The sequence below is a fragment of the Ranitomeya variabilis genome, chromosome 2 (assembly GCF_051348905.1).
Source record: "Ranitomeya variabilis isolate aRanVar5 chromosome 2, aRanVar5.hap1, whole genome shotgun sequence".
Taxonomy (NCBI): Eukaryota; Metazoa; Chordata; class Amphibia; order Anura; family Dendrobatidae; genus Ranitomeya; species Ranitomeya variabilis.
The window spans coordinates 126,025,280-126,043,212 of NC_135233.1; the positions used below are offsets into that span (position 1 = coordinate 126,025,280).

The following is a 17,933-nucleotide window of genomic DNA, read 5'->3' on the forward strand; positions in this document are numbered from 1 at the left end:
TATTAAGTATTTTGTGTGACATATCTCTGTTATTTAAGGGCATGAAAATTAAAAGTTGGAAAATTGCGAAATGTTCCATTTCTTTCAGAAATAAAAGCAAGTCATATCAAATAAATTTTACCACTATCATGAAGAATATGTCACGAGAAAACAGTGTCAGAATCACCGGGATCCGTTGAAGCGTTCCAGAGTTATAACCTCATAAAGGGACAGTGGTCAGAATTGTAGAAATTGGCCTGGTCATTAACGTGCAAACCACCCTCGGGGCTTAAGGGGTTACCGTAAATGGAACTGGAGAGCCCCGCTGCTGGGAGGAAATTAACTTTATTCCTTCTGGCATCCTCAGGCTTTGGGCTCATACTCACTTGTGAGAAACTCGGATGAGTCTCGTACGGCAATACCCGGCACTGCACCTGGCACAGAGGAGCAGAGCGTGCGGCTGCATATATTGCTATGCAGCCGCCCGCTCCGCTCCTGAGTGTCGGCAGCAGCGCCGGGCATTAACATGCGAAACTCATCCAAGTTTCGCGCAAGTGAGTATGAGCCCTTTCAGTCATAGTCACTCACTATGCATGGAGTGGTGACTGAAGCTTCGCCGGCCACACCCCTAGGACTGGAAGCCCGAGCCTTCCAGGAGGAAAAAAGTACATCAGCCCCTGGCAGTGGGGCTCTCAGTGTGGGCGCCAGGCAGCATCACAATGCTATTAACCTGCAGATTAACTCCATATCTGAAGGTTAAAGGTGTTTACACACACACATTTTAATATATATAAATATATATATATACACACACACAACAGGTTCCCTTTAATCATTAGATCTTGGAATAATAATAATTTCCACAATTAGATGTGTTATAAAAAAGTTATTTTGCTGTATCTGACTGTACAGGAATATGGTCTCATCACACCACAGCTCCTGGGCAGGGGGGAGCAAAAGAGTATACAGACAAGACAGCACAGGATCACAGCTGCTGTTTTCTGAGGTAAAACCTTTCCTTGTTTAAAAACTTATTTTACCTCAGGGACACAAATCAGCTGTGATCCCCTGCTGTCCTGTCTGTATTCTTTCTTTTGCTCCCCCCCGCCCCGCCCCGCCCAGGAGCTGTGGTGTGATCAGACCATGTTCCTGTACGGTCAGACACGGCCATTACACAGTAGGGGCACATTTATACGATTATCTCCGCACAGGAATATTTTATTTAAACGCATCCAATTGTGGAAATTATTATTATTCCAAGATCTATTGATTAAAATCTACTTTTGTTCGTGGGGAAAACCCTTTTAAATATGTTACTGTGGCCTTCAGCGTTGCCGGATTTGACTCCCATGGAGCACATCTAATATGTCATCATTCTGCAATAGCAAAGGGAGCTGCCAGCAGCGGATCTTGATGATTTTCCTGCCTAGGTGCATTCAGCGTGGCAGATCATTCCTCAGTGATGAAGCTGTAAGTGCAGGGATTTCTGCGAGTGATGCTAGTACGCAATATTGAATACATGGAGTTATTTTGAAAATGTTTCAATTTTGTTAATCATTTGCCTATCAGCATCATGGCCATCTATCCGTGATTTCCGTAATTCCATGACTTTTCCTTCTTGGTGTTGCAATGTCAATGTTCAGGCATGTATATATAATGTGTATGATGCATGTATGGGTATATACTGTATATCATGTATAATATATAATGCTGTAAATAATATGATGCGTATATATATGATGCATGTATGGGTATATACTGCATATTATATCATGCATATACTATAGATAATGTATATGATGTAAGTGTGTATATACATACTATATGATGCATGTATCGGTATATATATTGCTTTGCCCTCTCCTATGACATTACCATTGCTTAGATCCTCTGCTCCGCAGCATTTGCTGTAGTTTGGCTACAATATAAATAGCCACATTCCTGGGAACAGTGTCTGCCATGTTATGTACGCTCAGCTGCAATAGTAATAAAGTTGCATGAAAGAAAAAAAAAACATTGTGTTGCTCGGGCTGGGGACGGAGGCGTGGCTAGACACGCTAATCACGTGATAGTGGCAGGCAGCTCTTCTGTCCTCCCAGCAGCGCGCAGGCGCGGTGCGAGCCTCTTCCAACGGCCGCGGAGCGCAACTGTCGGGAGAGAACGCAGGGGGAAATAAACAACAATAATAACAACACCTGAGTGACACCGCGAGCGGCTTCCGGCCACAACACCGGCGCCTGCTGCTGCCGCCTGCCGGACACGGGAAGGCGGCCTGGGCGGCACACGGAGAGGAGGGAGCCGGGGTGTCTCCGCTCACACGGCCGGCGGGGGCGCTGGGGTCCCCGTGTGACGCCTGCTCGCTGCCCTGCACTGTCCATGCACCGGGGCGGAGATGAGCTGCGGGTGATTGGCTTGTCATTGGCGCTGTCAGGGCAGCATCAGCGGCCGCGGCCTCCCCGGAGCCCCGGAGCGATCGCGGGGTGACGGGCCGTGTGTGCTGGGCCGTGCGTGCTGTGCCGCATCCCTCGCTGCATGTGTGCGCACAGCTGTCATATGTGCAGGCGGCCGCCCCCCATCTGCCCGCACAGGGGCGCTGCGTGCCCCCTCCATATGCTGCCCCTGCTAGGGGGCGCTCTGTGCACGGACGATCGGCTGCCTTAATACCGACCGCTGCTGCCTCCTCTTAAAGGGATCTGCTCCTGTGTGACAGCGCTCGTGGACCAAGCTCCTGCCAGTGCGCCGCAGGCCCCGTCCAGCCATGCAGGCGCCCCAGCTCCAGTACGACTTCTTCAGTGAAGAGAATGCCCCCAAGTGGCGGAATCTGCTGGTCTCCTCCCTGAAGAAGGTAAGGCACCCCCGATCTGTGTGCCCCATCCTAAACCGGCCGTGCTCTCCTTGTCCCGCAGCCAATGGCAGAGCTGCTCTCTATTCCAGCCAATTAGATCACAGCTTTCATTTTTCCACTGGAGGTCAGAAAGTGAAAGACGTTATCTGATTGGTCACTGCGGGAAAACAAGCCATGTTTCCTGGTATGTGCTTCTCTCCAGCTTGTAAGGCTACGTTCACATTTGCGTTGTTGGGCGTTGCGTCGGCAACGCATGCAAAACGCATTGTTTTGTGACGCATGCGTCCATTTTCGGCGCAAAAAAACTGCATCATGCAGCATCCTCTGCGCCCTGACGCTTGCGCCAAAAATGACGTATGCGTCACAAAACGCAAGACAACGCATGTCCATGCGCCCCCATGTTAAATATAGGGGAGCATGACGCATGCATCGCCAAACCTGCGCCCGACGCAACGCAAATGTGAACGTAGCCTAAGACTGACCGACCCGCGCCGATGGCAGGTGATATTGATCGGTCACTAAACTCGAGTGTTTTCTATTTTGTAGGAACAAACTCCCTGTAGATCCATGGGATCCTTATCCTTAGAAACCGCACAGACTGCTGAAAAGTCAGGGATGGATGCCCCCATTACGCCTCCTGCAGATCAGTGGGGGTCCTGGTTATGAGACGGCTCAGCAGCGCTCCCCGAGTGTGCGCTCAGTGGGGTATGGGCTGAATACAAGGCGTAGGGGCGCTCACAGGGAAGGTGCACGCCACTGGGCAGGCGTCGTTGACATTGGTGTGGATCTCCTGACCAGGACCCCCGCTGATCTGTAGGGAGTCTATGGGGGGACCGCCTGTGGATACAGCTCACCCCACAGATATATGCCCCTGGGCCTCCGCTGTATGAAGAGAGCCTGGGATGAGTCGAGCAGCTTTGTCCGAAGAGATGAATAAAGGTTTTTAATCCAGAAAAGTGAAGTAAAATACAAAATCCCTCGTTGTGACTTCACTAACACGGCAGCATGGGCGTAATAAATATCTGCTGCTTTGAGTCAGCCGGACTCGACATGTAGAGATTTTTTTTATCCCGTATTACTATTTTAATGAAATCACAATGAAGAACTTATGCTTTTCTTTCACTTTGTTGGATTAAAAACCTTTTTTTTCATCTCTGCAAGTTTAAAGTGAGCGTTCAGTGCAATTTGTGTAGTGCGCACAGTGTTAGGATTTTGGCTTAGCGGTGGTCACGCTGCGGCAGGTGTGCGATGCGCTCTCTATGCTCACGTGCCGACTGCAGCCACTTACTCTGTATTCTATTGGGAAGCGGCAGAGACTGCAGTCTGCACACCAGCCGACAGCAAGCAATCCACACGGACGGCCACGTGATGACTACTGCAACCAGCAAAGGTGTGCATTATGCCTCGTTAGTATTTGGCAAATGGTGCCGCTTACCGAAAATGTACTCTGGGTCGACAATTCCTTTTAAGATTCTAAAATATATAATGCTCAAAAGTTTATATACACAAATTTATTTTCAGTTGTGATACTTTACAGATATGTTTGCCTGGAGGAGTATTTTTTGTATACTGGGGCTATATGGTGACTATGGTCCTGCTGCATTAAAGGGATTGTCTGAGACTTTAACACTGATGGCCTATCCTTTGGATAGGTCATCAAAGTCTGATCAGTGAGGTTGCACCACCCAACAACCCCGCCGATCAGCTGTTCCTGATGTCTGTGGCGGGCGGAGCTGCATAGCATAGTCTACCAACTGTATAATGGCCGCAGCCGGGTACTGCGCATCCACCACCTAATCAAATCAATAGGAGGTGGATGTGCAGTACCCTGTGGTGGCCACTATCAGAAGATGGAGCAGTGGAGCAGCTCGGCAAGTGAGTACTTCCAGCTGGCCGCCTCTAACACCGATAACAGCTGATCAGCGAGGGTGCTGTGTGTCAGACCCTGGCTGATCAGACATTGATGACCTATCCCAAGGATAGGTGATCAATAAAAAAAAAAAAAAGTAGTGGACATTCTCTTTTAATATTGGAGATAGTCCAATATCCCGGAGACCAAATTTTGCTATTTATATAGAGCTAGACAGTGACGAACCTCACTTTTATGACTAGATTTATAACTATAAATCTTTTAAGGATTTTAGAAAAATTGGGTGAAAATTAATTTGAGAGGTGTATTGATGACCATATTGGTAGTCAGGATCTTTTCCTGAAGACAGATGTACGGTAATTAAAAACAAGATTGGTCATTAGATTTCATAGTACAAACACCATACATTATTACATAGATCTCTTAGATCAGGTGTGTTTACTGTGAAAACCCGCATTTTAATGCCTGTAGAATCCTTTTTGAAAATTTACTTAAGTTGGCCTTATAATAGCAGCAACACCGTTTTGCAACAGCATTGTACAGTTACTCTGGCAGATATTCAAAATAAGTACACCTGCCTCATAAGACCAAATTGCTTTGTTTAATAACGTATTCATTTTGAATTGTAATTCTTTTGCTACATTTTTTCCGCCTTATATATTTTGTGTATAAAATATTGGTATATGTAATTAAGCATTCATTTTAATGTGACTTTTCACAGTAAGTAGGAGTCTGAGATCTATTTAATAATGTATAGATATTGCCCTGTGAAATCTGGTGACAGATCCACTGTTTTTTCACTGGTGGTCTGTTATTGCATTTTAATGAGAAAATTGTCATTTAAAAGGGTTAATAATTAGACTTTAAAGGGGTTATTCCACTAAATACAGGATAGATGATAACCGTAATTCCTCCACCGACTCTGAGAATGAAAGACCCTTATTTCAGAATTTGTCCTTTTCATCAGTCCAATAAAAGTAAATGGAGAGTTGGTCACCCATTCTCACTACCTTTCTTTTCTTGCAGCAGGCTTTGGACCCCTCTATTCATAATGAATGGAGCAGCGATCATACATATAGAATTAATCTTGAAAATCGTTGATAATTATACAGTTTTTAGTCCCTTTTTAAAAGCATGTCATCCTAAATCTGAGTAAAGTGTCAGTGGAGGGTCCCCTACCATTTATACCTTTGCCGGAAGCCTTTGAGGACACCCTATTTTGTAAAGTATCACGTCACATTTGTAGGAAGTGCTGCAAGTATACATTGAGAGAGCACAAATTGTCGGGGGACTGCAGCATGTGCACGGGATTTGGGCCAAACGTAATAAAAGGGTGCACATTAGGGTTATTTGGGTGACTGGTGCGCACTGGATCCTTTCTGCGTTATTGAAAACACTATATATGTAAATTGTTGGATCCTGATGTATTTGTTTTAACATAAAAAAATATCAAAATTGTATTTTTATGCCACAGGTAAAAGGAATGTTGTCATATGGGATGGGAAAATCCATGTCTGTGGCTAAGTGTCCCTGCATGTTTAGTTGGATCATGAGTTTTTGGATTCCTTTTTTTGTATGATAGTGGATCAGTAAGGTGGTGTAACTTATTGGGTAAAAACTCATTTCTTGTTGCTTTTCATTCATATAGGTCTGACATGGTATTGGATGTTATAACTAACTAGATGGTGGCCCGATTCTAACGCATCGGGTATTCTAGAATATGCATGTCCACGTAGTATATTGCCCGTCCACGTAGTATATTGCCCAGCCACGTATGTCACAGGTTAAAAAAAAAATAAAATACATATACTCACCTTCCGAGGGCCCCTTGTAGTCCTGTCACCTGTGTCAGCAGCTTCCGGTCCCAGGGTTGGTATTAGCGCAGGACCTGTGATGACGTCGCGGTCACATGACCGTGACATCATGGCAGGTCCTTCTCGCGCAGGCGCGCGGTACCTGTGATGACGTCGCGGTCACATGACCATGACGTCATGGCAGGTCCTTCTCGCATACCATGCTTGCCACCGGAACCTGCCGCTTGCATGGAGCGGTCACCAGAGCGTCGCGAGGAACGGGAAAGGCGGCGGAAGGTGAATATATAATGATTTTTTATTTTTTTTAATTATTTTTAACATTAGATCTTTTTACTATTGACGCTGCATAGGCAGCATCAATAGTAAAAACTTGGTGACACAGGGTTAATAGCGGCGGTAACGGAGTGAGTTACCCGCGGCATAACGCGGTCCGTTAACGCTGCCATTAACCCTGTGTGAGCGGTGACTGCGAGGAGTATGGAGCGGGCGCCGGGCACTGACTGAAGGGGAGTAGGGAGGGACTAATCGGACTGTGCCCATTGCTGATTGGTCGCGGCAGCCATGACAGGCAGCTGGCGAGACCAATCAGCGACGCGGGATTTCCGTGACGGAAGTTGCCGACAGAAAGACGGAAGTACCCCTTAGACAAAAAAAAAAAAAAATATATATATAATTTGTGTGTTGTGTGTCATAAATGTTTCAGCGGGGGTTCAATTACGGAGACCCCCCTACAAACCTGAAAGCCAGGGGTCCCATACCTTGTGTATAGCGTAGAGTTTTATTTATTTGTCCCTATGACAACTATTCTTGTTCCTCTACTCCGGCCTCATATATTCCTTTTTTTTCCATTTGTTGCCTGCGTTATGAAAATGAAAGCTCTGTCATGGTTGCCATAAAATACAGCATCCACTGTGAAAACCTGTCTGAGGTGAAGCAGCCTGTCAATTCTTGAGACGTTTGCAGATTTGACTGAGTCGATTTAACCCCTTCCCGACATGTGACGGAATAGTACGTCACATGTCGGGACCCCCGCTTTGATGTGCGCTCCGGCGGTGAGCGCACATCAAAGTCGCGACATGTCAGCTGTTTTTTACAGCTGACATGTGCGCGCAATAGCGGCGGGTGAAATCGCGATCACCCGCCGCTATTAACTAGTTAAATGCCGCTGTCAAACTCAGACAGCGGCATTTAACTACCGCATCCGGCCGTGCGGCCGGATATGAGCGCATCGCCGACCCCCGTCACATGATCGGGGGTCGGCGATGTGTCAGGAAGGTAACCATAGAGGTCCTTGAGACCTCTATGGTTACTGATTGCCGGTGGCTGTGAGCGCCACCCTGTGGTCGGCGCTCACAGCACACCTGCAAATCTGCTGTGTAGCAGCGATCTTATGATCACTGCTGCATAGCAGAGCCGATCGGGCTGTGCCTGCTTCTAGCCTCCCATGGAGGCTATAGAAGCATGGCAAAAGTAAAAAAAAAAAGTTTTTAAAAATGTGAAAAAAATAAAAAAAATATAAAAGTTTAAATCACCCCCCTTTCGCCCCAATCAAAATAAATCAATAAAAAAAACCCCCAACCTACACATATTTGGTATCGCCGCGTTCAGAATCGCCCGATCTATCAATAAAAAAAAAGCATTAACCTGATCGCTAAATGGCGTAATGAGAAAAAAATTCGAAACGCCAGATTTACGTTTTTTTGGTCGCCACGACATTGCATTAAAATGCAATAACGGGCGATCAAAAGAACGTATCTACACCAAAATGCTATCATTAAAAACGCCAGCTCGGCACGCAAAAAATAAGCCCTCACCTGACCCCAGATCACGAAAAATGGAGACGCTACGAGTATCGGAAAATGGCGCAATTTTGTTTTGTTTTGTTTTTTGCAAAGTTTGGAATTTTTTTTCACCACTTAGGTGAAAAATAACCTAGTCATGTTAGGTGTCTATAAACTCGTAGTGACCTGGAGAATCATAATGGCAGCTCAGTTTTAGCATTTAGTGAACCTAGCAAAATAGGCAAGCAAAAAACAAGTGTGGGATTGCACTTTTTTTGCAATTTCACTGCACTTGGAATTTTTTTCCCGTTTTCTAGTACACGACATGCTAAAACCAATGATGTCGTTCAAAAGTACAACTCGTCCCGCAAAAAATAAGCCCTCACATGGCCAAATTGACGGAAAAATAAAAAAGTTATGGCTCTGGGAAGGAGGGTAGCGAAAAACGAAAATGGAAAAACGGAAAAAGCTCCGGGGGTGAAAAAAAACACCTCCCGCACAATGGATCAAAAATGCTCTAAAACTGTGTGTATGTGTAGGGAGAAGATACAGATTAGATATTAGAAAACACTTTTTGACAGTGAGGGTGATCAATGAGTGGAACAGGCTGCCATAAGAGGTGGTGAGTTCTCCTTCCATGGAAGTCTTCAAACAGAGGCTGGACAGACATCTATCTGGGATGGTTTACTGAATCCTGCATTGAGCACGGGGTTGGACACGATGACCCTGGAGGTCCCTTCCAACTCTAACATTCTATGATATATATATACCGTTTATCACAAACAATTTTAGTGGATTTTTTTTTATTTAGCCTGAGAAATTACTGCATATGATCCAGATTTGTGGAAGATTTTCACTTCTCAATAAGAAATGATGATCGTTCTTCTCTGAGCTGATAATTTTTGGACTTTTAGCGTTGCCAGGGGCAAAATGACTTCACTGTACTGCCATAGTCAGGACCTGCTGACCGCTCCACGATATTTGGCCTGTAACATTCTGATAAAATGAAATCTGGCCTTGTTTCTTGGTATGTGTGATGCTGACTCGTGAGCATTTTTCCATTTCCAAAATCCTTCTATGTCCCAGTTATGTGGTAAAAGGCTTTTTGGGAAACCCCCTATAACACATTACACTCCGATCAGACCAGCGTTCCCTCCCTCTGCTTCTTACTTCCTCTTGTGATGCCTAGGGGACAGTACACATTATTGCCTGCATGTGGGCTGATGTAATCATGTGTAATGCTTTAACGTTTATCTCACTGTTTAATATGCGATACTTCATTTTTACTGTGCGTCTCCTGATACTTCCTGATACCCAGGACAGGAGACTGTGGTGCTGTCAGAGGATTACCTAGACTGACATGTTGTAGGTCACTTCCAGATGTGAGAAGAACTAGATCCGTGTGATCAGAGTAAGAATCAGCACAAAGATCTTAAAATGTTGTTCTAATATGGCTGAAGGAGGCACCGTACAGCCGCTCACTGAAAATGTTTTGACATGTGAGAACTTTTGATTGATGGGTATTTAGATACTAAGACCTTAACTATGGAGCAAAAGTGCCGCTCTCCTCCCAGACTGAAGATGATATCAATAGAAAGTGTATGGAGCCTGTCCTCGATCTTGGTGGAGAGCAGGACTAGGCCTAAGGTCTCATGCAGATGACCTTTTTTTTCTTTTTATGTATGAGAAAAACGGACCTGTGATTTTTCTACAGTGTTGTCAAAGTCTGGTCAGTTTTTCATCGGTTGTTGTTTTTTTTGTTTTTTTTTTTCACGGAGTTATAAAAAAAAAAAAAAAGTTTCTCCATCTTCTATCAGTGAAAAACATATATCTCATGGATGGCATCCGAGAACTGTCCACCTTTTCACAGATTTATAGACGTGAATTGATACACAGGTTAATTATTATTATAGCGCCATTTATTCCATGGCGCTTTACATGTGAGGAGGGGTATACAGTGCCTTGCGAAAGTATTCGGCCCCCTGGAACTTGTCAACCTGTTCCCACATATCATGCTTCAAACATCAAGATTAGTGATGAGCGAATATACTCGTTACTCGAGATTTCTCAAGCACGCTCGGGTGACCTCCGAGTATTTTTTAGTGCTCGGAGAATTAGTTTTTAGCGCCTCAGCTGAATGATTTACATCTGTTAGCCACCAGTATAAGTACATGTGGGGGTTGCCTGTTTGCTAGAGAACCCCCACATGTAATCAAGCTGGCTATCCAGTGTAAATCATTCAGCTGCTGCAAGAAAAACTAAATCTCCGAGCACTAAAAAATACTCGGAGGACCCCCGAGCGTGCTCGAGTAATGAGTATATTCGCTCATCACTAATAAAGATACCAAATGTAAATTTTTGGTGAAGAATCAACAACAAGTGGAACACAATTGTGAAGTTGAACGAAATTTATTGGTTATTTTAAATTTTTGTGGAAATTCAAAAACTGAAAAGTGGGGTGTGCAATATTATTTGGCCCCTTTAACTTAATACTTTGTTGCGCCACCTTTTGCTGTGATTACAGCTGCAAGTCGCTTGGGGTATGACTCTATCAGTTTTGTACATCGAGAGACTGAATTTCTTGCCCATTCTTCCTTGGCAAACAGCTCGAGCTCAGTGAGGTTTGATGGAGATCGTTTGTGAACAGCGGTTTTCAGCTCTTTCCACAGATTCTTGATTGGATTGAAGTCTGGACTTTGACTTGGTCATTCTAACACCTGCATACGTTTATTTGTGAACCATTCCATTGTAGGTTTTGCTTTATGTTTGGGATCATTGTCTTCTTGAAAGACAAATCTCTGTCCCAGTCTCAGGTCTTTTGCAGACTGCAACATGTTTTCTTCAAGAATGGTCCTGTATTTGGCTCCATCCATCTTCCAATCCATTTTAACCGTCTTCCCTGTCCCTGCTGAAGAAAAGCAGGCCCAAACCATGATGCTGCCACCACCATGTTTGACAGTGGGGATGGTGTGTTCAGGGTAATGAGCTGTGTTGCCTTTACACCAAACATATTGTTTGGCATTGTTGCCAAAAAGTTTGATTTTGGTTTCATCTGACCAGAGCACCTTCTTCCACATGTTTGGTGTGTCTCCCAGGTAGCTTGTTGCAAACTTTAAACAACTCTTTTTATGGATATCTTTGAGAAATGGCTTTCTTCTTGCCAATCTTCCATAAAGGCCATATTTGTGCAGTGTACGACTGATTGTTGTCCTATGGACAGGCTGTCCCACCTCAGCTGTAGATCTCTGTGGTTCTTCCAGAGTGATCATGGGCCTCTTGGCTGCATCTCTGATCAGTCTTCTCCTTGTTTGAGATGAAAGTTTAGAGGGACGGCCGGGTCTTGGTAGATTTGCAGTGGTATGATACTCCTTCCATTTCAATATGATTGCTTGCACAGTGCTCATTGGGATGTTTAAAGTTTTGGAAATCATTTTCTATCCAAATCTGGCTTTAAACTTCTTCACAACAGTATCACGGACCTGCCTGTTGTGTTCTTTGGTCTTCATGATGCTCTTTATGCTTCATAAAGAACCCTGAGACTATCACAGAGCAGGTGCATTTATACGGAGACTTGATTACACACAGGTGGATTATATTTATCATCATTAGGCATTTAGGACAACATTGGATCATTCAGAGATCCACAATGAACTTCTGGAGTGAGTTTGCTGCACTGAAAGTAAAGGGGCCGAATAATATTGCACGCCCCACTTTTCAGTTTTTGAATTTCCACAAAAATTTAAAATAACCAATAAATTTCGTTCAACTTCACAATTGTGTTCCACTTGTTGTTGATTCTTCACCAAAAATTTACATTTGGTATCTTTATGTTTGAAGCATGATATGTGGGAAAAGGTTGAAAAGTTCAAGGGAGCCGAATACTTTCGCAAGGCACTGTACGTAATAAAAACAAGTACAATAATCTTAAACAATACAAGTCACGACTGGTACAGTAGGAGAGAGGACCCTGCCCGCGAGGGCTCACAATTTACAAAAATCAGTTGTGTCCGATTTTGAGTCAAATAATGGCTCAAAATCGGCAATGATGCAAATCTATGGGTCAGTGCAGTCCTTTTTTCATGGATTGATAGAATGAAGAGGGTGGAAAAATGTTTTTTTTTTTTTTTTTTCTGTTGTCCTCAAGAAACTGATCAAACCTCAAACTCTGATCAGAATAATCGAACATGTTTCTCAAGATGTGGAAAAAATAGTTGTGTGACCCCAGCCTAATGGAAATCTGTAACTTTACTTCAATGAAATCTGCATTTTTTTTTGGGGGCGGGGGGGATAAGGCCTATGGGAGGGAATCCAAGTCTAGGAAAATATTAGACCCCATGATCTTTATTTGATCTGAGAAACCTTTATATACAGTATATGTGTGGAAACGTCTGAGCCGGTCTTTATAACGGTTTTTCCATTGCTCCTTTTATCTTGGTGACTGTAGCACTTTCTTGGTGAGTTCTTTATTCTCCCCTATGAATTATTGCATATGAGACACAGCTGACGGCCCCTGCAGTGGTGAGCTCATGCAATGAGGAATTGAGCGTTGGCTTTGCAGTTCTGCGTGTCTCCCACCTAAGCACGTTGTAAAAAGCAATGAATTCCGCAGCATCACATGCATAGAGATACCAGGGCCAGACCAAAATAAATAGTAATTGCGCACTGACTGCGACGAGGGAGATTTTTGACCATAATAAAAATGATGCGCAATTAGGAAAGCGCTTACAGGTGGACTTGGTTTTCTACTTGGCAGTGATTTTGATGAGTAGTAATAATTTTAAAGCGTATTTATATCCACAACTAAATGCCTTGTCAAATACCGTATTTGTCTTTTCCTGATGTGAGATTGTCACTTTTTTTCTGGAGGGTTATAAGGCATATCAAGGACATGGATATCAAAAAGAAAAATATCATGGCTGTTTTTAGACGTTAAGTTTAAAGATAAAAAATGTGTACAAGTGTCTGATATTTAGGCTTACAATAGTTTTCTACTAAGATGGGTCCTTGGAATAGGTCATCGGGTTCAGATCGGTAGGGTGCTGACCCCTGCCCACCCTCCGGTCAGCTGTTTCCACACACACATGGTGCATGATTGGATCGGAGTGGCTGCTCCTGCTTAGCTGCCATTCATGTGATTAGGATCTGATCTGCATCACCTGGGAGCCGCCACTGAGCCCATGATGAACCTCCTGGGTTTCACTCACTCACCTGTTCCTGGAGGTTGAAACAGCTGACTGCTGGGGAAGTAGGGTGTTGATGATATATCCCTTTAAAGGGAACCTGTCACCCCCAAAATCGCGGGTGAGGTAAGCCCACCGGCAGCAGGGACTTATCTACAGCATTCTGTAATGCTGTAGGTAATCCCCCTATGTATCCTGAAATATGAGAAAAAGACTCTAGATTATACTCACCCAGGGGCGGTCCTGCTGCTGGTCTGGGTCTGGCACCTCCCATCTTCATCAGATGACGTCCTCTTCTTGTCTTCATGCTGTGGCGCAGTTGTACTTTGTCTGTTCTGTTGAGGGCAGAGCAAAGTACTGTAGTGCGCAGGTGCCAGGAAAGGTCAGAGAGGCCCAGGACCTGCGCACTGCAGTACTTTGCTCTACCCTCAACAGGACAAACAAAGTACAACTGCGCCACAGCATGAAGACCAGAAGAGGACGTCATCTAGCGTCTTTTTCTCATCTTTCAGGATACATCGGGGGCTTATCTACAGCATTACAGAATGCTGTAGATAAGCCCCTGATGCCGGGGGGCTTAGCTCACCCGCGATTTTGGGGGTGACAGGTTCCCTTTAAGATATGCATGGCAAAATGTGGTCACACGACATTGAGGCTGCATCTAAGGGCTCATACTCACGAGCAAAACGGACGAGTGCAATCCGATAAAGTTTTTTTATTGCTCAGCATGCTGCGATTTGCTGCGTATCTCGGATGAGACTCGCCAATGCAAGTGAATAGGTGCAAGAAAAAACACACGGAATACGGACCATCTATTTTCCATCCATATTTACAGATACCTTACCATTCTGTGGCATAGAACCCTGTAAATGATAGTAAAAAAAATTGTTGCAGAGAAAAAAAACGCATTGCATGCAGATGTAAAACGATTAAAGATCGCATTGAACTCACATGACAATTGCATAGTTTGCATCCAATTTTTTCGGTCCAGATTACGGACCGTGTTTTTTTTTTTTTTTTTTTTTTCTAGCACGTGAGTATTAGCCCTTACAGTGACTGTAGTCGTCCATAAACCAGCAGGGTTGGATTTCTGCAGACCGTCGGGGCACCTTGTTTTGTCTTGGCTTGCCTTATCAGCAAATGCCCAAATTTTATAATGGGTAGTAGTCAGATGTCTGATAATACTAGAAAACACTGGCGCTATCCACTAGCGGAGAGAGAGAGGAAAAAGTGACTTTTGTAGTGGAGATAGCTGGAAAATATTCATAGAGCCATAAGAGGATGAACTCTGCGATGGTAGAAGCTAGTGAGATGATATGGTAATTACCAGGACCGGTCATCAATATCAGATTAGTTGGAGGTGACACCCGCACTCACCTTTTCAGCTGCCTGCATTGCCTCCAGATGTAAGAAGCGGGTTGGGGTGAATCGCCCGCTCTCCATCACACTGTGTAGTGGCCGTACATGGGTGCTGCAGAACACTTTCATTAATAAGCGTTGTTGTACAGTACCCCTGATCAGCCATTGCAGTGTGACGGGACAGTGGTGCTCTGCCCCATCACACTGCTTACATCCAATTGCTGCAGGAGCTACTATCAGCTGATCAGTGGGGGTGTTGGGTATTGATCCCCTAACTGATCTGATATACAGTGACTTATTCTAAGGATAGACCACAGTGTCAGTGTTGTGAAAACCCCCTTTAACCTTGAATAAATGGTGAAAAACTGCTAAAATTGGTTGCACAGCCATGCTTTACCAGCGTAGCAATTGCATAATTTAAGTGGATACAACAGAGTATGCTTTCTTGGCTAACTGTCGAACATAAAAAAAACCCCGTAAATAAAATATTATATTGATAATACATTAAAAGCCATACAAATATGACAATTATTAAATACAACAATATCCCAAGAGGTTACCACCAGAAGGTCATATTAGGAGAAAAGACACCACTATACTTTCCCTATAAAGCCCTAGAGGAAGCCCTAACTAGCCATGGAGGATGGCACCCTGATAGGCAACACTAGAATGGCGCCCCACACTTCACCTAGCTCTAATAATGCCGAGACTAATCCTACACAATCGTATTATCCTTAAAGGGTCAAATGTAGCCCAAGCTTAGTGTCAAATAAGGGAAGAAGAAAAAGATAAATGCACTTCCTATAGTATCCACCTATGACCGCATTCTTAACACATTTTGCCTCTAGATTGCCGTTCATCAGGAGTCCAGAGGGCGGGATTAACAGGAATCCTTATGACACATAGAGATTTTGAGGCTTGAGTTTTGGCTAACTCCCATAGAAGTGAACAGAGGGTGATCCGCACATTCTCCACCTAGAAAAGACATCCTACTGGTCCAGGGTTTGGAGACAGGCTCTTACGTCAGACATCTATGGAAAATTCTGTGGATATATCGTAAATGAGCAAGACTGGAATACCCCATTAATTGCCATATTTTTTGTTGCATTGATAAATGCCTTGCATTTTTTTTCTTTTGTTCTAAAAATTGAGAAATCCTTTTTTTTTCCTGTCTTCCCCTCCATTACCTCCTTACTTCATAATGCCATATGTGCATTCTACTTTCTCCCTATATTTTAATGAAATCCAAATGTGCCAGTCTTCTACAGATTCAAACTTTAGCAATAGTTCCTAGGAACACTCCTGCCGTCAAATTAATTTATTACTAAAGATTCGGCACAGATTAGGAGTCGCATCGTCTTTCATGTGACTAGGCAAGTGCAACTAAAGCAATATTAACAAAAAGAGCAAGTGCCCATATCTAATTTCTCAACCGCGAGGAGTCAATATGTTGACTCATAAAATAAAGGACATTTTTTTTCCTTCTCCAAGCAGCACATGACCTGGCATTTTCCAGAAAGCTTTTTGTTAGAAAGTCCAGGCAGATCGAGTGACTCTGTAGCGCTGACTACAGTTCAGAAATATCCCCCTATTGTTTAGCTCATATTTTCCTCCTCTTTTAGGGGTAAACGGAAGGAATAATGCAATTTGACCAGAAGCGTTTTACAAGAATCTGTTTTAAGACAGTAATTCATTTGAGCTGGATAATAACAGCCCCAAAGCATAATTCTGCTACCATCATGCTTCACTGTTGGTATGGTGTTCTTTTGATGGTGCGCAATGTTGGCTTTACACCAAACATACCTTTTGGAATTTTGCTTAAAAAGTTCAGCCTTGGTCTCATAATACCATAAAATGTTTTCCACATACTTTTGGCAGCACTCTACATATAGGTTTTTGCAAAATATGGAGGGGGGGGGTGAAACCCATTCACTCACTGATTTCAGCAGCCTGTTTAAAGGCATTCTGAGCATGAGCTTTCATGAAACCACAACCGCTTGGTATGGACTTTTAAATATAGCAGGCTTTATGCACAAAGGAAAAAAAATGCGCATGGAACATGGCCTTAGGCAGTTGAAGACGTGCATACTGAACTTAGTTCCTGACCTTAGTTTGTCCCATTTTCTACCCCTTCGCCTGGTTTCGGTTAATCACCTTACTTTTCCCCGCATGCTTTTCTTGTTGTGGTATTTGCCCTTGGCGCTTCCTTCACGTCATCATTACATAACTGAAGCCACAATGCTGTTCTGGATCTGCCCTGTGTTGGGCGGACACCAATGCCATCATTTCTTATACATTGATATCTATTTTAGGCAACTTTGCAAATATGTAGTATACGTTGCTTCTGAATTAGTTTATGGTCCTGACCTGTGGTCACAGTTCGTCATATTTTTGTGTTTATTGTTTACATTCTTATGGCATTGACTGTTGTTTCTGCAACTTGTCCATTGTCCCTTGGTCTCACCAGTAGGATCCATGTCAGAAGTGGAACACTACGTATCCAAGATGTTGATGCATCCATACATTGTGACTTTCATATACGTTTGTGTTATATACTCGCTTTGGATGCCTCATTGCTTCCCTCCTTACTCCTCCAGCATTTCTCCTCCATGAGTCATATTTAAAATGGCCTGTTTCTACTAGATCGCAAGCTCCTTGAGAAGGTCACTCTCATCTACTGCTCCACAGTCAGTTGCTACTTTCTTCAGAATTGTCTGTTTTTCTCCCACGTGGGAGGTTGTTGACCTTTTCTAAATAAATAATGTCTTATCACATGAGTGTGCGTCCACGTTCTGTACAGGAAACACAGATCTACAAGACGTCATTCTGTCACAACAGTTTGACCAGTTCCATTACTGTAGATCAGACTGGTTCTAGTCTGGAGAATTGTGATGTTTAGCCCCTGAATTCCACTACCATTTTTTCTGGCCAATAGTCATGAGGGCTTGTTTTTTTGCGAGACAAGTTGTAGTTTTGAACGACAACATTGATTTTTACCATATAGTGTACTGGAAAACAGGAAACCAATTCCAAGTGCGGTGAAATTGCAATAGAAAAGTGCAATAACACAGGTTAGTAAAAAGACGTATTAGTGGTCACTAAGGG

At 43.7% G+C, this 17,933-nt stretch overlaps 2 protein-coding genes across 2 annotated transcripts in view; one reads left to right on the plus strand and one right to left on the minus strand.

Moving 5' to 3' along the window:
- Positions 1-1,876, minus strand: part of RDH13 (retinol dehydrogenase 13) — a 110,154-nt gene extending 108,278 nt beyond the window's left edge. Inside the window, exon 1 of the mRNA XM_077282933.1 lies at positions 1,855-1,876. The gene's annotated coding sequence lies outside the window, so the exon portion shown is untranslated. The remainder of the gene's footprint in view (positions 1-1,854) is intronic.
- A 726-nt stretch (positions 1,877-2,602) lies between these two features.
- SOS1 (SOS Ras/Rac guanine nucleotide exchange factor 1) overlaps positions 2,603-17,933 on the plus strand; it is a 117,232-nt gene continuing 101,901 nt past the window's right edge. The window contains exon 1 of the mRNA XM_077282954.1: positions 2,603-2,824. Within this exon, the coding sequence (XP_077139069.1) occupies positions 2,738-2,824 (87 nt within the window). The 5' untranslated portion in view covers positions 2,603-2,737. The remainder of the gene's footprint in view (positions 2,825-17,933) is intronic.